The sequence below is a fragment of the Eufriesea mexicana genome, unplaced genomic scaffold (genome assembly GCF_001483705.2).
Source record: "Eufriesea mexicana isolate 0111107269 unplaced genomic scaffold, ASM148370v2 scaffold3528, whole genome shotgun sequence".
NCBI classification, from domain to species: domain Eukaryota; kingdom Metazoa; phylum Arthropoda; class Insecta; order Hymenoptera; family Apidae; genus Eufriesea; species Eufriesea mexicana.
The window spans coordinates 250,244-267,055 of NW_016911540.1; the positions used below are offsets into that span (position 1 = coordinate 250,244).

At 37.7% G+C, this 16,812-nt stretch overlaps 1 protein-coding gene across 1 annotated transcript in view; it reads right to left on the reverse strand.

The window, feature by feature from the left end:
• The window catches only part of mbo (nuclear pore complex protein Nup88), a 54,369-nt gene that overhangs the window by 32,063 nt on the left and 5,494 nt on the right, over window positions 1–16,812 (reverse strand). The window contains exon 2 of the mRNA XM_017904954.1: window positions 11,154–11,323. Within this exon, the coding sequence (XP_017760443.1) occupies window positions 11,154–11,323 (170 nt within the window). The remainder of the gene's footprint in view (window positions 1–11,153; window positions 11,324–16,812) is intronic.

A 16,812-nucleotide genomic window follows, 5' to 3' on the forward strand; every position in this document is an offset into this window, starting at 1 on the left:
GTGCCCGCAGGCGTAGCGCGATTACCTAAGTGCGTGTTTTTCTACGTAGACGCTGCGTCAGCCTTTCTCTGTTTTCATGCGCTAACCTGCTGCACGTTTGTACGCATAGAATGCTGTCTCCCATGCGCGCCGACAGACCGCGAGAAAAAGTGCCAGGGAAAGGAGCTGCAAAGGCATTCGAGGCCCGCATTGTCCGTGCTTATGATCTTCGAGACTGGTCCTCGTATGGGTAGGTAAGTACGTTTTGTGGTGTTCATAGCCAGGGAACATTGGAATTAGATTGCCTCCCTTAAGGCGGTTTTGAAGTATGCTTAATGTCCTGATGTAAAAGACGCTGGGGAGCTACGATTTTCGTTTTGACCCTTTTACCATTTTTTCCCCTCTTTTTGGAGGAGGGAAATGTCTTATTTCGAGAAAGATGAAATTTTTTCGCGTACGTTCATTAATTTATTACCGATTAACGTCGTTAGTGTCAATGGGAAGTCTATATTTTAGAATAACAACATAGGGAGTGGAGTTACTTGGTTATTGAAGAAGGAATGAACAATTATTTTGTCGTAAACGGTGATTAGTGAAATAACGAGATGACAGTGACAGTTGATTTTCGTTCAGTTACACATGATACCGAAGACAAATGAACAGAAATGGTGTAGCCTGTATTATTTATAATTGCATAATCGAATTTCAGAAATATGGTGCTTAAGGAGAGAGCTGACATTTTTGAGTTACAGAGGTCTGAGTTTACCGAAGTGTTTGCATGAAAGAGATTTAACAAATAAAGATTTGATATACAAAGTCTTTGTGTCAAAATTAATACTATAACTATCGGTCAAAATAAGTGATTTCACAGATTTCGTTTTTGTAGTTATTTAAAGTGTACAACTGCTTTCGATAAATTAATATTGCACTTTAGTGGCATAGAAATGTAATTATATATACCTAATTATTTTTATTACACGAACATAATTACTATTATCTATCTATCTATCTATCTATCTATCTATATATATATATATATATATATTATATTGTATATTACGTATAATGTAAACATATTGTTAGATATTTGTGCGAACGCAATTTAAAAGAAGCGTAACATCATGCAAGATACTTCCCTCCAATTCCCTCAGCAAATCTAAGCGTGAAAGAAATTAGTACAATTAGAGCAACGCGAATGGACGATGACACGAGACATTCATCCACGATACGCGGCCTATCCTCAGGGAATTACTTGATAGCAATTACACCGTGCCGATCCTCTAATTTCACTCATCGCCACTTGTATTTCATCTCTTCTGTTAAGAGCTGATTCGACGAGAAATATCGTTCGGCCGGCAATAAAGTTTCGCGCCGCGGGGCTGATAAAGCGCGGCACACATACCGGTGCTTCTATATTTTTGTCCTCGGCGTGGCGACATTTTTCAAAAGGCGCGGATATCATCGGGGACCATCTAAATCATTCGGCCGCGCGCTCGAGCACGACGCACCCTATGCTCGGCCTTCGCAAACACGCCCCTCTTACACCCTGGGAAACACGCGGGCCTGTGTTGGAAAACCGGTGATTTTCGTTAGTGCTTGCTCATCGAAAAAAAGTTGGGCGAAAAAAACGAACGGAAGGGTGGAGAGAGGGGGTGGAGGTAGGCAGTTTGAACACAGGTCAGGTCAGGAGGGTGGCGACGCGGAAGTGGTGTGCGGAGACACGGTGTGCGGCCGGGTGGCCGCGTGTACGTGGATTACCGTGGACCGAATGTACGAGTGGACCGCGTGTGGTTCTCCGAGATTAGCCTCGGCTTTATATCGGGATTACATATGTAAAACCATTAGGTTAAATCATTTTTTAAATAAACGCATCCTATCCCCTTTCGCCAGTAGCCGACCGGCGCCGGGACAGATACGAGACCGCCCTGCAACAGTCCGGCCCGGACCAAGGGGTGAGTCGCAGCCCCGTGCGTGCCACTGAAATATTCCGTAGCACGTACGGCACGTGCTACGGCCACCTCTCGTTACGAATCCTTCAGCATTGATTTCGACGCCTACTTGTCCTTCTCTTTTAATTATTGCCAAGATATCGTCAGGATATCGTAGATGGAACGAGTTGCTTCGGTTCTTGAAAATAATAAGGGGTGTTTCAGCATCGTATCGATGAGATGATTGTTTAGTCTCGGGGGGGGGGGGGGGGGGGCTATAGGGATTGCCAGGGGGGGGGGGGCGTGGAGATATAGCTATTGGCAGAAGATAGAAGAGAATTTGTACAATAGGCCTCGCTGTAACGCGAGAGATTCTGAGTTATGGGGATTTCATGGTACATGTGTAGCGGCATCATTCTCACCTTCGTTAAGAGATGGATTCCTACTTGAAGGAGGTTCGAGAACTTTCTCGTTTCCTACATATATAATTTCCAAACTTTCTAATAGTATCCCCGTTTAAGGCAGGGCCTGCTAGGAATTCTTACCGATGAATCCAGGGTGAAACGCATCCCTTCCTTTTCCTTTCGTCCCTTCTAGCACCGTCCCACATCGAGGATACCTGCGACCAGCCGACTTCAACGACAGTGGGAAGGGCCCCCCACAGTAGGAATGTAAGATGTTTTGAACTCTGATGTAGACCTGTCTCTATCAGCTGGGTCCTTGTAATGATTAAAGGTCAACGGATCGTTGGTCATCTAACAATAACTGCGATATATATATCGTGTGAGAGGAATCTTCATTTTTGGTGGCGTCACCCTGCATCGGGGATCTATTTTGCTTCGAGGAAAATTAATAAGCTGGAGGGTTCCTCGAAGTTAGGCTGACAAGGAGACTGTCTTCGAGTCACCGATTCGGTTTAAATTTTGTAAAATGGTAGAGTTAGTTTTTCTGATGGTGAAGGTATATGATTATAGGTGCCACTACTGAATAATTTTTAAAACATTTGCAATTGAAGATTTATCGTAGGTTTAATTTAATTCTGTTTGAAGAGGTTACCGTGTAATGATTTGATGTACTGGAAACGGACTAGTATTCTGTGCTGGAACCACTGGCACCAGTAACTGTGGGGGAAGGAGCACCCACAAATGAAATTAAGGGTGCAAACTTTGACAATAAATAAATTGTCTTATTAATAAATTATTTTACCTTAAAACAGCGGAAACGTAAAGTGATACATCAGAGGACGTGTTATTCATAGTTTCAGGTTAAAATATTTGAAAGAAAAGATTTGTGGTTTATCGATGGTACGAGTTATCTTCGTTTCGTTGTTAATCTTAATACGTGTATTTCAGATTTTGGAAGATAAAGAATATAAAATACGAAAATTCATAAATCCGTAACGTAATGTCTCTCATAAGAAAAGTGGAAATTACACTCGAAACCACTTGCTCGCGTAAATGTCTCTGGTGTTTGTATCCTCTTTTTTCGCGAGAGCGTTTAAAGAAGCAGCGAGGATCAGAAACTCGAGGAATCAGCCCTCGAACGAGGACACAGCATTAGGGGTTTACGAGGTGAATACTCGAGGGACGATTCGGAGGAACGTTTGTTGGAAGTGGAGTGGTTGGGTGGGTAGCGCGAGAGGTGAAAATTATTCATAAACGTAGGCCGGTTCGCGACGTAGGGGTGAGGAAAAGAGAGAGGAAACGGGGTGCAGAGCTCTCTCTGGTGGTGTGCCGCGTGCACAGGCCGAAGCTGAAATCTACCGAATATTAAGGTAGGAGAGGTCCTCCCAGACCGCATAATAAACACATAACGGTAATCCTTAAAACAATAATTAGCCGCGAGAGCCAACCAACAGGCGACGATCTTCCGGTGGTGCACGAAATAACGCGCCGGTTTCGTAGTCCGTTTGCCGAATTAATACCGCGATTCGCGACTTACCTACCCCAATCTAACTTGTACACGCGAAATTGCGCCTTCTTCTTGTAACGATTATCGTAACGGCGTTTGGAAGTGTGTGGAAAGCTAAGTTGGTATAGCGAAGTATGGATGAATAGGTGGATGTACGTTGTTTCCATTTTTTGATTTCAGGCAAGCTGCTGTATATCCCAAAATCATTATTCGTGTCTATATAACATTCTGAACGGTTATTTAGTATTTTAACACAGTTTCGTTTCTTTTTTGCAAAATTTCTTTTCTTTTTATTGTAAATTCAGTACGGTCCTACTTTGTTGTGTATATTCAATACATTGTACATATTTGAATTTCTTAAGATACTAGCTTTTCGTAATTTTAATGGTGATTTAGTAAATCGATAATAAAAAGTCTAATTTTTGTCCGATTTTTGTAAAATAATGCGGCCCATTGAGAGTAAAACAGGGTATATTCAGGGTGTTATCTCTGGAAGTATTGATGATACCAAATAATGTTCTATACCAAAGTTGGATGGTTTCAGGGGGTATATAATTTAATGAAAGAAAATTTGTTGTAAGGCAATACGTATAAATCATGTGAAAGTTAACTTCATTTTCTTCTTAATAGAATTATACATTTTTTAATGTATCAAAGTAATAAACTGCTGAATATTGAAAAAGTTGATATTCAGAATTACCCCCTTGAAATATGTATGCTGTCATCCAATATTAGAAAATTAAGATACCTCTTAAAGTATTGAGTAATCTTTAACGACACTGTGTATGTTATGATATATTAGACCCTGCAGAAAATTGACAGCTTGAATATAAAATTGTATAGTGTACGTTGATTCAATTGCATTGTAACAATGCGTTTAATAAATTGAAATAAAGTTGCACAAATAAATATTCATAAATCTTCTATTTTTTTTTAAATGCAAGTGAAAATTGATTAGGATATTTTAAGCGTTTTCTAATCGACGTATTATAGTAATATTTTTAATAGATGGAATAAATACCAAGAAAATCATATATGAATAAATAAGACAAACATCAATTTCTAGAAAATATAGAAGTATCGTAAGTTAATTTATTGGCAATTAATTGTCAAGATAGTTACTAATGCTAATGACTTTGGATCAATTCATATACGAAAAAACAAAATACATAGAAATTCATTTCGAATTCAAATTAGGTCTCATATATCACAAAAAACCATTTAATTTAGCCTCGTCAATGTTCCTATTCCCCATCATTTCAAAATCATAGTTGTATTTAGTTACATAAAATAAAATAGTCATAGTATATACAAAAAAAAAAAAAAAAAAAAAAAAAAAAAAAAACGACATACTCAATAATTTCTTCTACAGTAATCTCTATTTTTTTGTTCATATTCAGATAGATATTCGTGCATATTTTGTAGATAAAATGTTCAATTACATAAACACATAAATAGTGAAAAACATTCTGTAATAATTAGCCAGTAAAAGAGAGTAAGGCAATGAAATCCGATTCTCATTGGCATTTAAAATACCCAAGTTTTCCAAAGGCTGGCGGAAGAAGTCTCCAGGACGATGGGAGAAAGAGAAAGAAAAGCAGATTTCGGGTGTTGGGGGTCGAAGAGTGGAGGCAGTGCGAAGTGGTAATAGTTTTAATCCGGTGTCTTGAAGTCGGGATTTGGTGGCGTAGCAGTTAGTGGCTGCTGGTAAGTCCAAGCGAACCCACTTCGCGCTCTGATATCATAATCCGAATAATCACTATTATTGCCGTCATTTGCTTAATCCAAAGCTCGGTCGCCCGCTTTTCCACGCTTCGAAGCTGGGATCTGCTGGCCGATGAGGACACCCAGTACTCTGTATCGAAACTATTTCCCTTGGATTTATACTGAAACCGTTTTCATCACATCACGCGACACGTACGTGTCTGAAAATTTATTGGCTAATGAGACTGTACAGAGTTGGTAAAAAATTCTAAAGCAATTTACCTACTATGCGTTGCTGAAAAGAAGTCTGCTGAGCGAGACGCACGACAAAATCCTCATTAAATCCTAATCATTCTAACGTCATCGCAGAAGAAAAGTAAACGCGTTTCCCTTATTGACAGAAATGATCCTTTCATATAGCATCGTGTGACAAAGAAGGTGAACGAAACAATCCAGACAAAGTGAAACAGACGCAAGAAATAGATGCAAGAGCGTAGACCTATCCCTAAAGCATTAACTCCAGATTCTTCCGATGAATGTCCATTTTTGAATTTTATTTAATTATACTTACATTTTATACACGTATTAAATATGCGTTCAATGTATTATTACATTGGAATTTATTAGAAATTTAGAAATTATTATAGGAATTAGGAATATAGAAATATAGGAATTTTACGGATATCTAACGCCAATGTTAACTTATAACGTTACCAAACCAGAAGGTAAGTAGTGGTTTCTGTAGTGTCACAAAAGAGTGGGGACTATGAACGTGCATGTTAGGCTTGCACCTGCATTGAAACAACGAACTTCTTTTGTACAACGCATAGTACTTAGTATATTAGTTTTAATATATTCTTAATATGTAAATGACTAATTTTATTCAGCATGTTCTATACGTTGAAATATATCGTTATCACCTGATCACTCAACCTTATCAAGCGTCAATAAATCACCCTTAAGACGATAGGCATAAGGACCCAAATTATTTAAACATCCACTACCACCGAAAGACGTCGAAGCTAACATACACTCCCAATATTATTCACAACCAATAGGAAGACATACAAGCACCACTTACATTTCACACCAACCAATCAGTAGATATACAAAACTCATAAAACCACCGAGACAGCAGTCACGGGATTTCTCCAGAAAATCTCAAGAAGACAAAATAAGTATCACGACCAGACTGTCAAGACAGACCCAGGACGATCAACTCAGCGCATGAGACAGTCACTATCAGAATTCTTTAGTTCACTCCTAACTAGGACTAGCTCTATTAATTTAGAGTAGGTCGTATCCCAGCAACATTAAACGGGTCTCCATCCGCGTAAACGGACCTTAGAACCCCGCGAAATTCTCACCGCGAGGGTTGCAGTGTTCGGAACGCAACAACTATTAATTATTATAAATTAACTGTTACTATATTTTCACCTTACGTATATCGTCATTAGGTCGTTCTTACTTGACGACGATTAGTGACGGAGGGTTCTATGAGGAAGTTCTGTTTAGTTTCGAAATAGTAAGGGGACTGTGTTGTGTCTCGTCGTGTCCTGTCTGATGTCTTCTCCAGTTTAGTTCTGATTGGTTAGGATAAATATTAGTGGCGGGAAAGTAAAGATTTTTGATTGGACAGAGGGTGTGACGGAAGGACCTTTGGGCTAAGGAATAGGAAACTGTCAAGGAGCTGATTTTCGATGATCAATGACGTGATACAAGTGGGTCCAATCTGTCGGGTCTGGTACTTGTAAATTTTCAGAACTTTCACATTTAGATATATGACCTAACCTTCGGCGTAGCAATCGTAATACAAAATAATAAAGTCTTTAGAATTATCGAAAATTAAAGGAAGAGTTATGCTATGAACCCGCTTTCTAGGACGTAACAGTTGGAGTTTCCGAGTTTGAGGTATAAAGGTAGGAGTTATAAATGAAAAAATGAACGAAATACCGGAAACGGTATTTCAAGGATTAACAGCCCCCCCTAAGTAGTCCTATATATTTATCCAAATTTACGTCCTTGAACACTTGCGAACCACGTCACGTACATATACATTTGATAAAGCAAAAGTCTGAAACGGTGGATCAGATACGATCTTAACGCGATCACGATTCGTCCAAGGCAGAAGTGGAGAGTCGGGCGACGTCTAAACTTTCAGTTCTTTGGGAGCAAATATCTGTCCGCGGTGCTAGAAGTTTCACGGGCAATAATGCATAAACTCCATTTAGCTCTGTTTAAGCCGGTTGGAAGGAAGGAGACATTAAATCCCCGAGATTCGTTCTAATGGCCGCGACTCTCTTACAAACTGTTCCGCGGCTCTTTTGCGCCATACATTTAACGGGGGTTACGCGTGCGTTCTTATAAATTCCCTCGATCCTCGGCGCACGGCCTGGCCTGGGAGCAAGGTAGAATCGCTTAAGTGAAATAACGAAAAAACTTTAGCATAAACTGCCGCTCTTAATTTGACCAGTTTGTTCAGCTTGGCCCCGCGGTTCATGGAGCTAAACGTTTCGTTCGTTTCCGGAAAAACTTCGGAATTATGAATTAGCGGAAAGTCGGCAGGAAGGTAATGCATTTATTCCGGACTGGACTTATTATGAAATTATAATGCAAAAGACAACTTGGAGCGAACGGCTACCCTTTTACCCCGCTGAATTAAGTAGCATCGTCGTTCATCGTAATTCAAATTAGTTTCAATTTTCTTTCCGCTCGTCCCCTTGCGATACCTTTTCCTCTCGCTCGTCTGCATCTTTCGCCTGTTAGCAAGTGATATTTAAGAATTAATGCGATGGGTAATATCGGTAGATGTTGGCAGAAGTATTAAATAAGTACACTGTGTCAAAGTTATTTTTTGGTATCCTCATTTGCGGGTTGAACAAAGTAATTGAAGAAAATCGTGATCAATCAGATAGTCGAAGAAGTTACGTTGTTATAGAGATTCTCCATATTTTTACGTAAACACAATTTGATCCTTTTTTTAATATATTATTATATATACATATGTTATATATGTTATATATTATATGTTATATTTGTATTAAAAATATATATTTACTAGGATTCGTTAATTATTCGACTTTCATGAATTCTTTTATTAACTTTTTATTAAAAGGTTGAGAGTCAATCAATTATATATTGCACTAAAATTTGTTTAAATTTAGAAAGCCAAGTTAATCACATTGGATCGTGAATTGCACAAATATGTGGTTACTAATATGAATATTTATGAGTGATAAGCTTTAGTATATATTTATGTTCGGAAGTCAGAAATTTTAGAAGTGTTTAGGAGTGAGTTTAATATAATATTCAATATTATAGTCATGTAGATTTCCATTCTTTGCGAAAGAAGACTGGCGAGCGTATTGAAAGGGTTGAATCTCAACCCCTCGTGTCATTTGCGACGCAACAAGTGTTATATATCGCGATAATTTTTTCTCCGAATTTACGATCTCTTTACTTGCAATACAATTTACATTTGCAATAAAACTATGTCGAAATTCCTCGTGGATTTTTGACCAAATTATATTCAAAATATCACTAATTTCTGACGATATATCCAAGTTCCTCATTTCTTTGAGGTATCCCAAAATTCACGCAAGATTCGAATTACCCGATGTGCTATTTCATGCATAACCCTATACTGTACACTTTATGAATCGATTAAAAAAATTTACAATTTTTATTTAAAAATCTGTGTTTTCTATCAAAACTACATCTTGCGTGAATTTTGGAACATCCTATACTTCCTCCTTTTCAGATTATAAATTATAAAGAAATGAGGGACTTGGATATATCGTAAAAAATTAGTGACATTTCGAAACATGTAAATTGGTCAAAAATCCACGAGAAATTTCGGCAAGCGAATCATATGCAATATTCAAAACGTTCAAAACAAGATCTGAAATAAGCTTACACTTTCATAGTACATATTCCCATGGCACCCACGATCTACTGATTAGTCACTACTGATCTACTGTCACTCTCATCCTAAACTTTGGAACACCGAGTAACCAGTAACGAGTGACACCCAGCAGCGAGACCCGCATCTTCGCCATCGACCGTAGGAATTCGATTCGGCAAGCGGTATCAGGAAAAAAAGGGGAAAGGAAAAAAGGAAGAGCCGGTAGAACACGAGGCATAATCTCCAACCGCGCGGCTAATTGCGCGAGGTTCTAATCACCCGAAAGATTAGACAGGAGAACGAGGAGATGCTGTGACAGAGGCGGCGCGGAGGGTAATGTTACACGAGGCAGTAGTCTCGGTGGCATGTGTCGTTGATGAGGCGGTTAGTATTCAGCGGTGCTTTCCGGGCCTGGAACTTTTGAAAACTAACCGAGTAAAGCCACCTTAATTCCATAAGAGGGAGGCCAAAGGGGTTCGGGCGTCATCGTAACACCCTCTTAATTACAGGATATTAGGACGCCCACAGGAGCCACGGAGGTGCAGGAAGCCAGATAGTGCGATTTATTATTCGCGGTCTACCTTATCTCGCTTTTTAGGAGCCGGATTTCTTGGTCTGTAAACTTTCCTTCCCGCTCGCTCAGATTGATTCTGCGTGTTGACTAAGGGGATTCTTTTCTTCTTTGCGATCAACGAACAGATAGGAACGTTCTTGGGCTACTGTCTATCCGTGTACCGTGCAGTTGGGTTGGACTGGGAGTGGATTTCGTGCGACCCTTCGAGAAGTACAAAGGTTTAGGATAGATTGTAGCACATAGGGTTAACGACTAATTGATGTGTCCTCGTCGTCTGACGAATAGTACGTAATTGCTGTATTATGATCTTATTTGGAGAATGAATGAGCTTCACATGGGGATGCAGTTCTTGGATATGTATGTTGTTGGGTATATGGGGTGCTGTCGATTAATGAAAAAATGATTTTGAAAATGGTAGAAAATAGTAATCAAATCATTATATACTAATTTGATACAATACGTAAGTATAAGGACTATGCGACGAAATTTATTTAACAAAATTTAGGTATTATTCATTACGTGTTTTGTGTCAATGAAATAAATATTGTTTGGAATTATTTTGCAGTGCATTTGTAATTACTGTTTATTTTTTTATAGAAATATATAATATATTGTGTCATTTTTGTTGCACCCTAGATAGAGATCATTTTTTGGCATAGAACAACCATGCAACGAAAACTGTACCTACTGAAGATTTTTAGATTTTTTCTATTTATTAATTATGGAATACCATAACTTTTTAATAACAAAATAACCGACCTACCATTTTAGTAATAAAGATGTACGAGTTATAGTACATATCTTCTACTTCAAGGATAAGTATATATAAATTTATGTAAGTATAAAAATTATGTGTAAAAATATATGTAAATTTCAATAATTTAAAAATGATGACATGTGGATTCTCGTATTATATCATTTACGACATATGTTCAATTAAAATTCTTTTAACTCATATTTACCATACATCTCTGAGTAGCATACATCATTCAGGAGTATGAAAGATTTAGTGGCAACAAATCTTTCAACAAATATTCAAGAATTTTCTTGAGAATGCTTATAAAAGTTTAAGAATTCTAAAAGATTAGCTATAAAATGATTTCTTCAGCTTTCGGAGACGTTTATTAATAATTCAAATTTCAATGCAACTTACACGCAGAGTATCTCTTCCTTTCCACCTTGAAACATGCTATCCTTGCCCCAACGTTTGGGAAGTTCCATGATTATTAGACCTAGATTACCCCATAATACTAGTTGCGTGCCAGTCTCGTTAATTAACAGATTTTTTATTTCGAAGATTGGAGAATCGGTAGGTTGGAGTTTCTGAAAGGACAAAAAAACATAATTTACAATATACATCGTTAAATCTATCCTATAGTTTATAGAACGATAATAAATATCAATAGGACCAATTCGTATTATTCTTCGTATGTCTAATTATAGTAATATCATTTTATTTAAAATACTATAAAATAAAATAAACTAGTATAAATTTACCAATCTACTATAATAATCTATTATAAAATAAATATTTACTTAAAATAAAAAATTCTATACGAAAAGATTAACAATCTACAGACGGGACCAATGGGGATGAGAAATTTTAAGAAACTATGAACGTATCAAAAGAAATATCTTGCAAAAATTACAAATTTTATTGCATATAACCAAACTCCATTCCTTTTTATAAAGAAAGATATTCTGAATATAATAATCAAAAAGACTTCGATATTCACCCATATTCATTCACAAAGATCTAACTCGAGCTTAAAATTTTCCCCATAACATCTTCCACTGGATCGAGAAACTTTTATAAAAATATCCTTCGCATACTTTTACTCTCTCACGAGAAAATTTCATTTCCAATCGAAACAACCACCCTGTATATTTCCGCACATACCTATATATACACGTTTCACAAACAATCTCCCATTACTATCGCGAACTGAAAAAATAATAAAAAAATAAAAACATCAGAAGACCGATAAACGATAAGTAGAATTAGATAAAAGTTTCATCGTTTGTATCTCCGGCGGTATTACAATTTTAATTTTCGAGCGTAACGAGATATTTCCGGCGGCCCCTGAAATTCCACTTTCACCCTCGCCGTGCATCGTCTATCGATTAATAAACTTTATAATACGATCCTGCTCCTCGTTTGTTTTCCAGTTTGATTTTTATCACGGCGGTCCGGGAAAAGGGCAGGTGCACAACAAGCCTCCTTCCCCCTTCTTCCGCCCTCACTGTCGGGATTTCTCTTTAACATCCCCCTGCCGCGGTCCCAGCCACCCTCTTTCGCCTCGATATTTAATTTCGAACTAAGTTCGCGAACGCGAACATCATTACAGGCCCGGCATCCCCGCAGGTGGGGTATCGGCGCGTATCAAGGGGCAATTATTTTTTTACCCGAGGGTAGTTTTTGCCAAGACGATGAACGAGACCCGATGGTATCGAATGTACTTCTCCTTCGTTCGCTGGTATTCCGAAGGCAGCGATGGGAATTAATAAACAGCGACGTTAGGGCTAGGGTGACGTTGAGAAAGGATTTCGTGGGGATGAAAAGTAATGTGAAATAATTTTTTTCTTTTTCTTGGAAGGTGGAGTATTGTCGAGGTATCGGAGAGATTGGAAAGAGACGAGTTATGGGTGTGTTTGTCTGAGAGGCTTCGATAGTTTGTTGAATTATGGCTTTTTGGCATAGCTCAAAATAGTTCAAATCCTTGCGCAGAAATACTTATGTATTTATTTTAATATTTACACAGTTATCAATTACATCGAAATATATTAGATTTTTGGAAATTGACGCAGTGGTTGCATTGTGTTTGGTGAAATTAAAAAATGAACATTTATTCCGAATAATTGGATATTATATACAGCAATCAAAGGGAATATCTAAATTTGGCGAATAGAAAAATATTGGGCTTTGACCTCATTAAAATTACTAAATTCTCTGTCCACTTTTATTAAGAAAGAAATATTTCATATTTAACATAATTTATTTCTACTATATAATCTCTGCAATTACACAATATGCTTTATTAGACATTAAAGATTTCTAGTTCCGAAGTCTCAGATTTTCACGAATCAAAGACTCTCAGCCTAAAGATCTAAAATTTCACAAATCAAAGATTCTTAGTTCCAAAGTCTGAGACTTTCACGGATCAAATAGTCACAGCTTCAAAGTCCTAAGATTTCATACATCAAAGATTCCTAGTTCTGAAATCTCAGATTTTCACAAATCAAAGACTCTCAATTCCAAAGTCTTAGACTTTCACGGATCAAACACTCTCAATTCCAAAGTCTTAGACTTTCATGAATCAACGACTCCCTGTTACAAAACCTGAAGGTTTCATAAATCAAAGATTCCTAGTTCCAAAGTCCCAAACTTTTACGGATAAACCCTCTCAGTTTCAAAATCCCAAGGTTTCGCGAATCAAAGATTCCTAGTTCCAGAATCTCAGACTATAGCAAATAGAAGATTCCCAGTTGCAGAGACCGGAGTATTCGATCTGAAAGGAAATTGTTCCCACTCGCAGCATCTAGTGACCTCCCCAATCAGCCAACAAAATGACCCGAGTAATAAAATCGTTTTTCAATCAAATCGGTCACGTTAACGTCTCCCTTCCGGCGTGTTTGATTTGCGGGGGGTAAAAGTGCGAAGCTAAGCTAAGCGTGGCATCAAGGAAACGAGGAGAGAGTCTAGTGCGTTTAAAAGTTTTCTTCTCATTAAGACTTATTCTCTCGAGACCTCGGGAGCACACAACGCGAGCAAGGAAGAAAGAAGCAAAGACAGACAGAGAGAGCAGTCGGTCCACCCCCGATCCCTCTCTCTCTTGCAGTTAGAAACACATTTATTAACGGCAGCTCATCTCATCCCGCTGTTAAGTACCAGTAAGAGAGTGCTCTCTCCCTCCGTTATCCTCTCAGCGAGAGTTCTCATTCACTTTGGTAGCTGTCTGCTGTCCCGTCCAGGGGTGAAAAGAAAAAAGACGTCACATCGTCGACGCCTTATTAATTCGGGAGCCAGCAAGGAGGAAGGTGTCGCGGGAGAGGAGCCCTTTGAAGAAATTAAAAGAACAGAGGGTATAATGTGAACACATCCATTCCCTGACCCTCTTTCTCCTCGCTTCCACCCCCAACTGCCGGTTGTCCTCTATCCCTCTCGTCACCGACCCGACACCATTAACTCCACTGTTTCACGCTTTTGCTAAATGTCAGTCAGATGGACGTCTTGAGTCTTGTCACGGTTTCTTAAAATCCGACGTACACGCTTATTCCCGATCCTTTATTTTCCTTCCTCCGCTTCGTATTCCGTTTCTTCTTCCTGCTCTCGCGGCCGGATCCCTTGCCCGTTACCTTTCAACTTTAATGTGACCTGCCATTCCGGAACGAGATTGCGCGAGAATCAGCGTCGAAACTGGTCCCTGGAAAACGCTCGCGGCACAGCCGATGAAAGATAGAACAGTGGACGATCGGAATGGTCTCCAGTTAATATCTGTTCCAGCTTTTCTTTTATGTTCTGATTACGCGGTTTGTCAGGTTGATTTATTCCTGAAGGAGCTTTGCGACGCGTGTAATGGTAGGTTGATTAATTCACGGAGATTATCTTGGTTCGATAGGGTTAAAATAGATGACAATAATAGGTTACGATGCGCGTAGAAGTTGTTATAATTCACTACCCGATCAAATCTTGGAAGATATTTTATAGCCATTTTTTAATTTAAAATATCAAAGTAATTGGATTTTCAGTGATAAATATTTAAATATTCTTGCCTATAAAGTCTGACGTCTTGAATTCGTGATTATTTAATTATTAATATTGGATTTTCAGTGATAAATTTTTAAATATTCTTGCCTATAAAGTCTGACATCTTAGATCCGTGATTATTTAATCATAAATATTGGATTTTTAGTGATAAATTTTAAAATATTCTTGTATATGAAGGGTGACATCTTGGATCCGTAATTATTTAATAATTAATATTGGATTTTTAGTGATAAATTTTTAAATATTCTTACGTATGAAGTTTGACGTCTTGGATCCGTGATCATTCGATCATTAATATCCTCGTTACTTTTACTATTACTCAAATCAGTATTTCTATATTTATTCTTGAATATATGTTCACTCGTGAGAACGGTTTATTTCGTCGAAACCACACTCACCAGCGATGAAATTGAACTGAGACATATTTTGAAAAGGTAATTTTAAAATCTTGAATCATGTATTACTTACACAACTCATCGGATATTTTGATGGATAAACGAAAGTGAACAAATAAATATATCAAGTTAATAAATAAAGAAATATATTTAAATAAAATTGTAATTAAACAACAATTATGCCTACAATACAGCACATTTTGTGGCATTAATTTTTATTTAATTTTTTTTTAAAGTTTTATTTTTAATTTTTACGTTTTAATTTTTACCCGGCATCCATCCTAATTCAACAATAGGCATTTCGTGTTGCGTAGAGTTGGATAGTGATATCAAATATTTTGAATACATACAGTAATTCGTTCATATTAAGATTTTAATACTTCAAATAAATGACGTGTTAACGTTTTGTTGGACCTCGAGTGCCTAATTAAAAATTGGAATAAATCGCTGACATAATTGATTCTATAATTTGTCATTTAGGCCTCTATAGTGTAAAGATTCAGCCTTCCATCGACTCTCTACTGTACGTTAATTAAATCATTCGCTGTTAATTACTTTGCTACCTGTTTTATTTCAAACTGCCTTCTTGCTGGTGGTAATACGTTACGAAGGAAGCATAAAGAATATCACCCAACACGAGGCCACAAAAGCTCGTCAACCCTACCTATTGCTGATTTGAATAGAATTTCTTGCATATGGTCTGCCAGAAGAATTGCCGCAGTAGGAAAGCCATATATTTTTTAATGGTAATTTCACAATTTCACGTTATATTCATAAGAAGTATTAAAGGGAAAGTCATGCATCCAGATGAAAAAATTTCTCAAGTAAAACGTTCGTTCCTTTCCGACCACGGAGAAAGCATTCTATTTCTCGTAGACTCTGCATTCTTCGATTTACGCTTGTAAGAACTCGACAGACTAGTAGAGTATTAATCTAGCCTTCGAATGCAAAAAAGTTCATCAGAGGTTAAACTTGTTAGCCACACGAGTGCTTCGCCCGTACGCGTAATACATGTACGAGTGAAAAGTGTGAGAGCATTTAGCTTGTACGAGCGAGCTAAAGATGTTTAAAATAAACAGTTCGCTTTATAAAAGGTTCAGATAGAATGATACATTGTAACACGTGTAAACACGTGAAATGTCTGGGAACGAATGTATTCTTATATACTTCGTTGCACTCTGCCTTTAATGGAAAGGCATTTTATAGAAACGCTGCGACCAGGTTGAACAAAAAGAAACCCACAAAGGCAGAGTGCAGTTTGTTGTGTTAACCTGCAGATGGAAAATATTTAGAAGAGAAACGAGATATTATTGTTCGGACCGCGATGCTGGTTTGTGCGTTCCCTGCTTTCAGACGTATCGTAAAAGAAGTAATTATTAAGAATTAGATAAGAAAAGATTAAAATATACGTGTAAAGAGTATATTTCCGTATTATTTGCGACACTTGCGAGTAATTTACTATGCGAAAGAAGGTGGTAATTTTCTTTGCCACGTTCATTTGCTTTCAATGGAAATGGGGAAACGAAAGGAAAGGAACGACACCTTATGTTGAAGATTATAGGAGAAAAGCGTAATAAGTTTCAGATTCTTTTTTCGAACAATAAATTTCAATTCACATATTTCTACATTATAATGTGTAGTTATATATA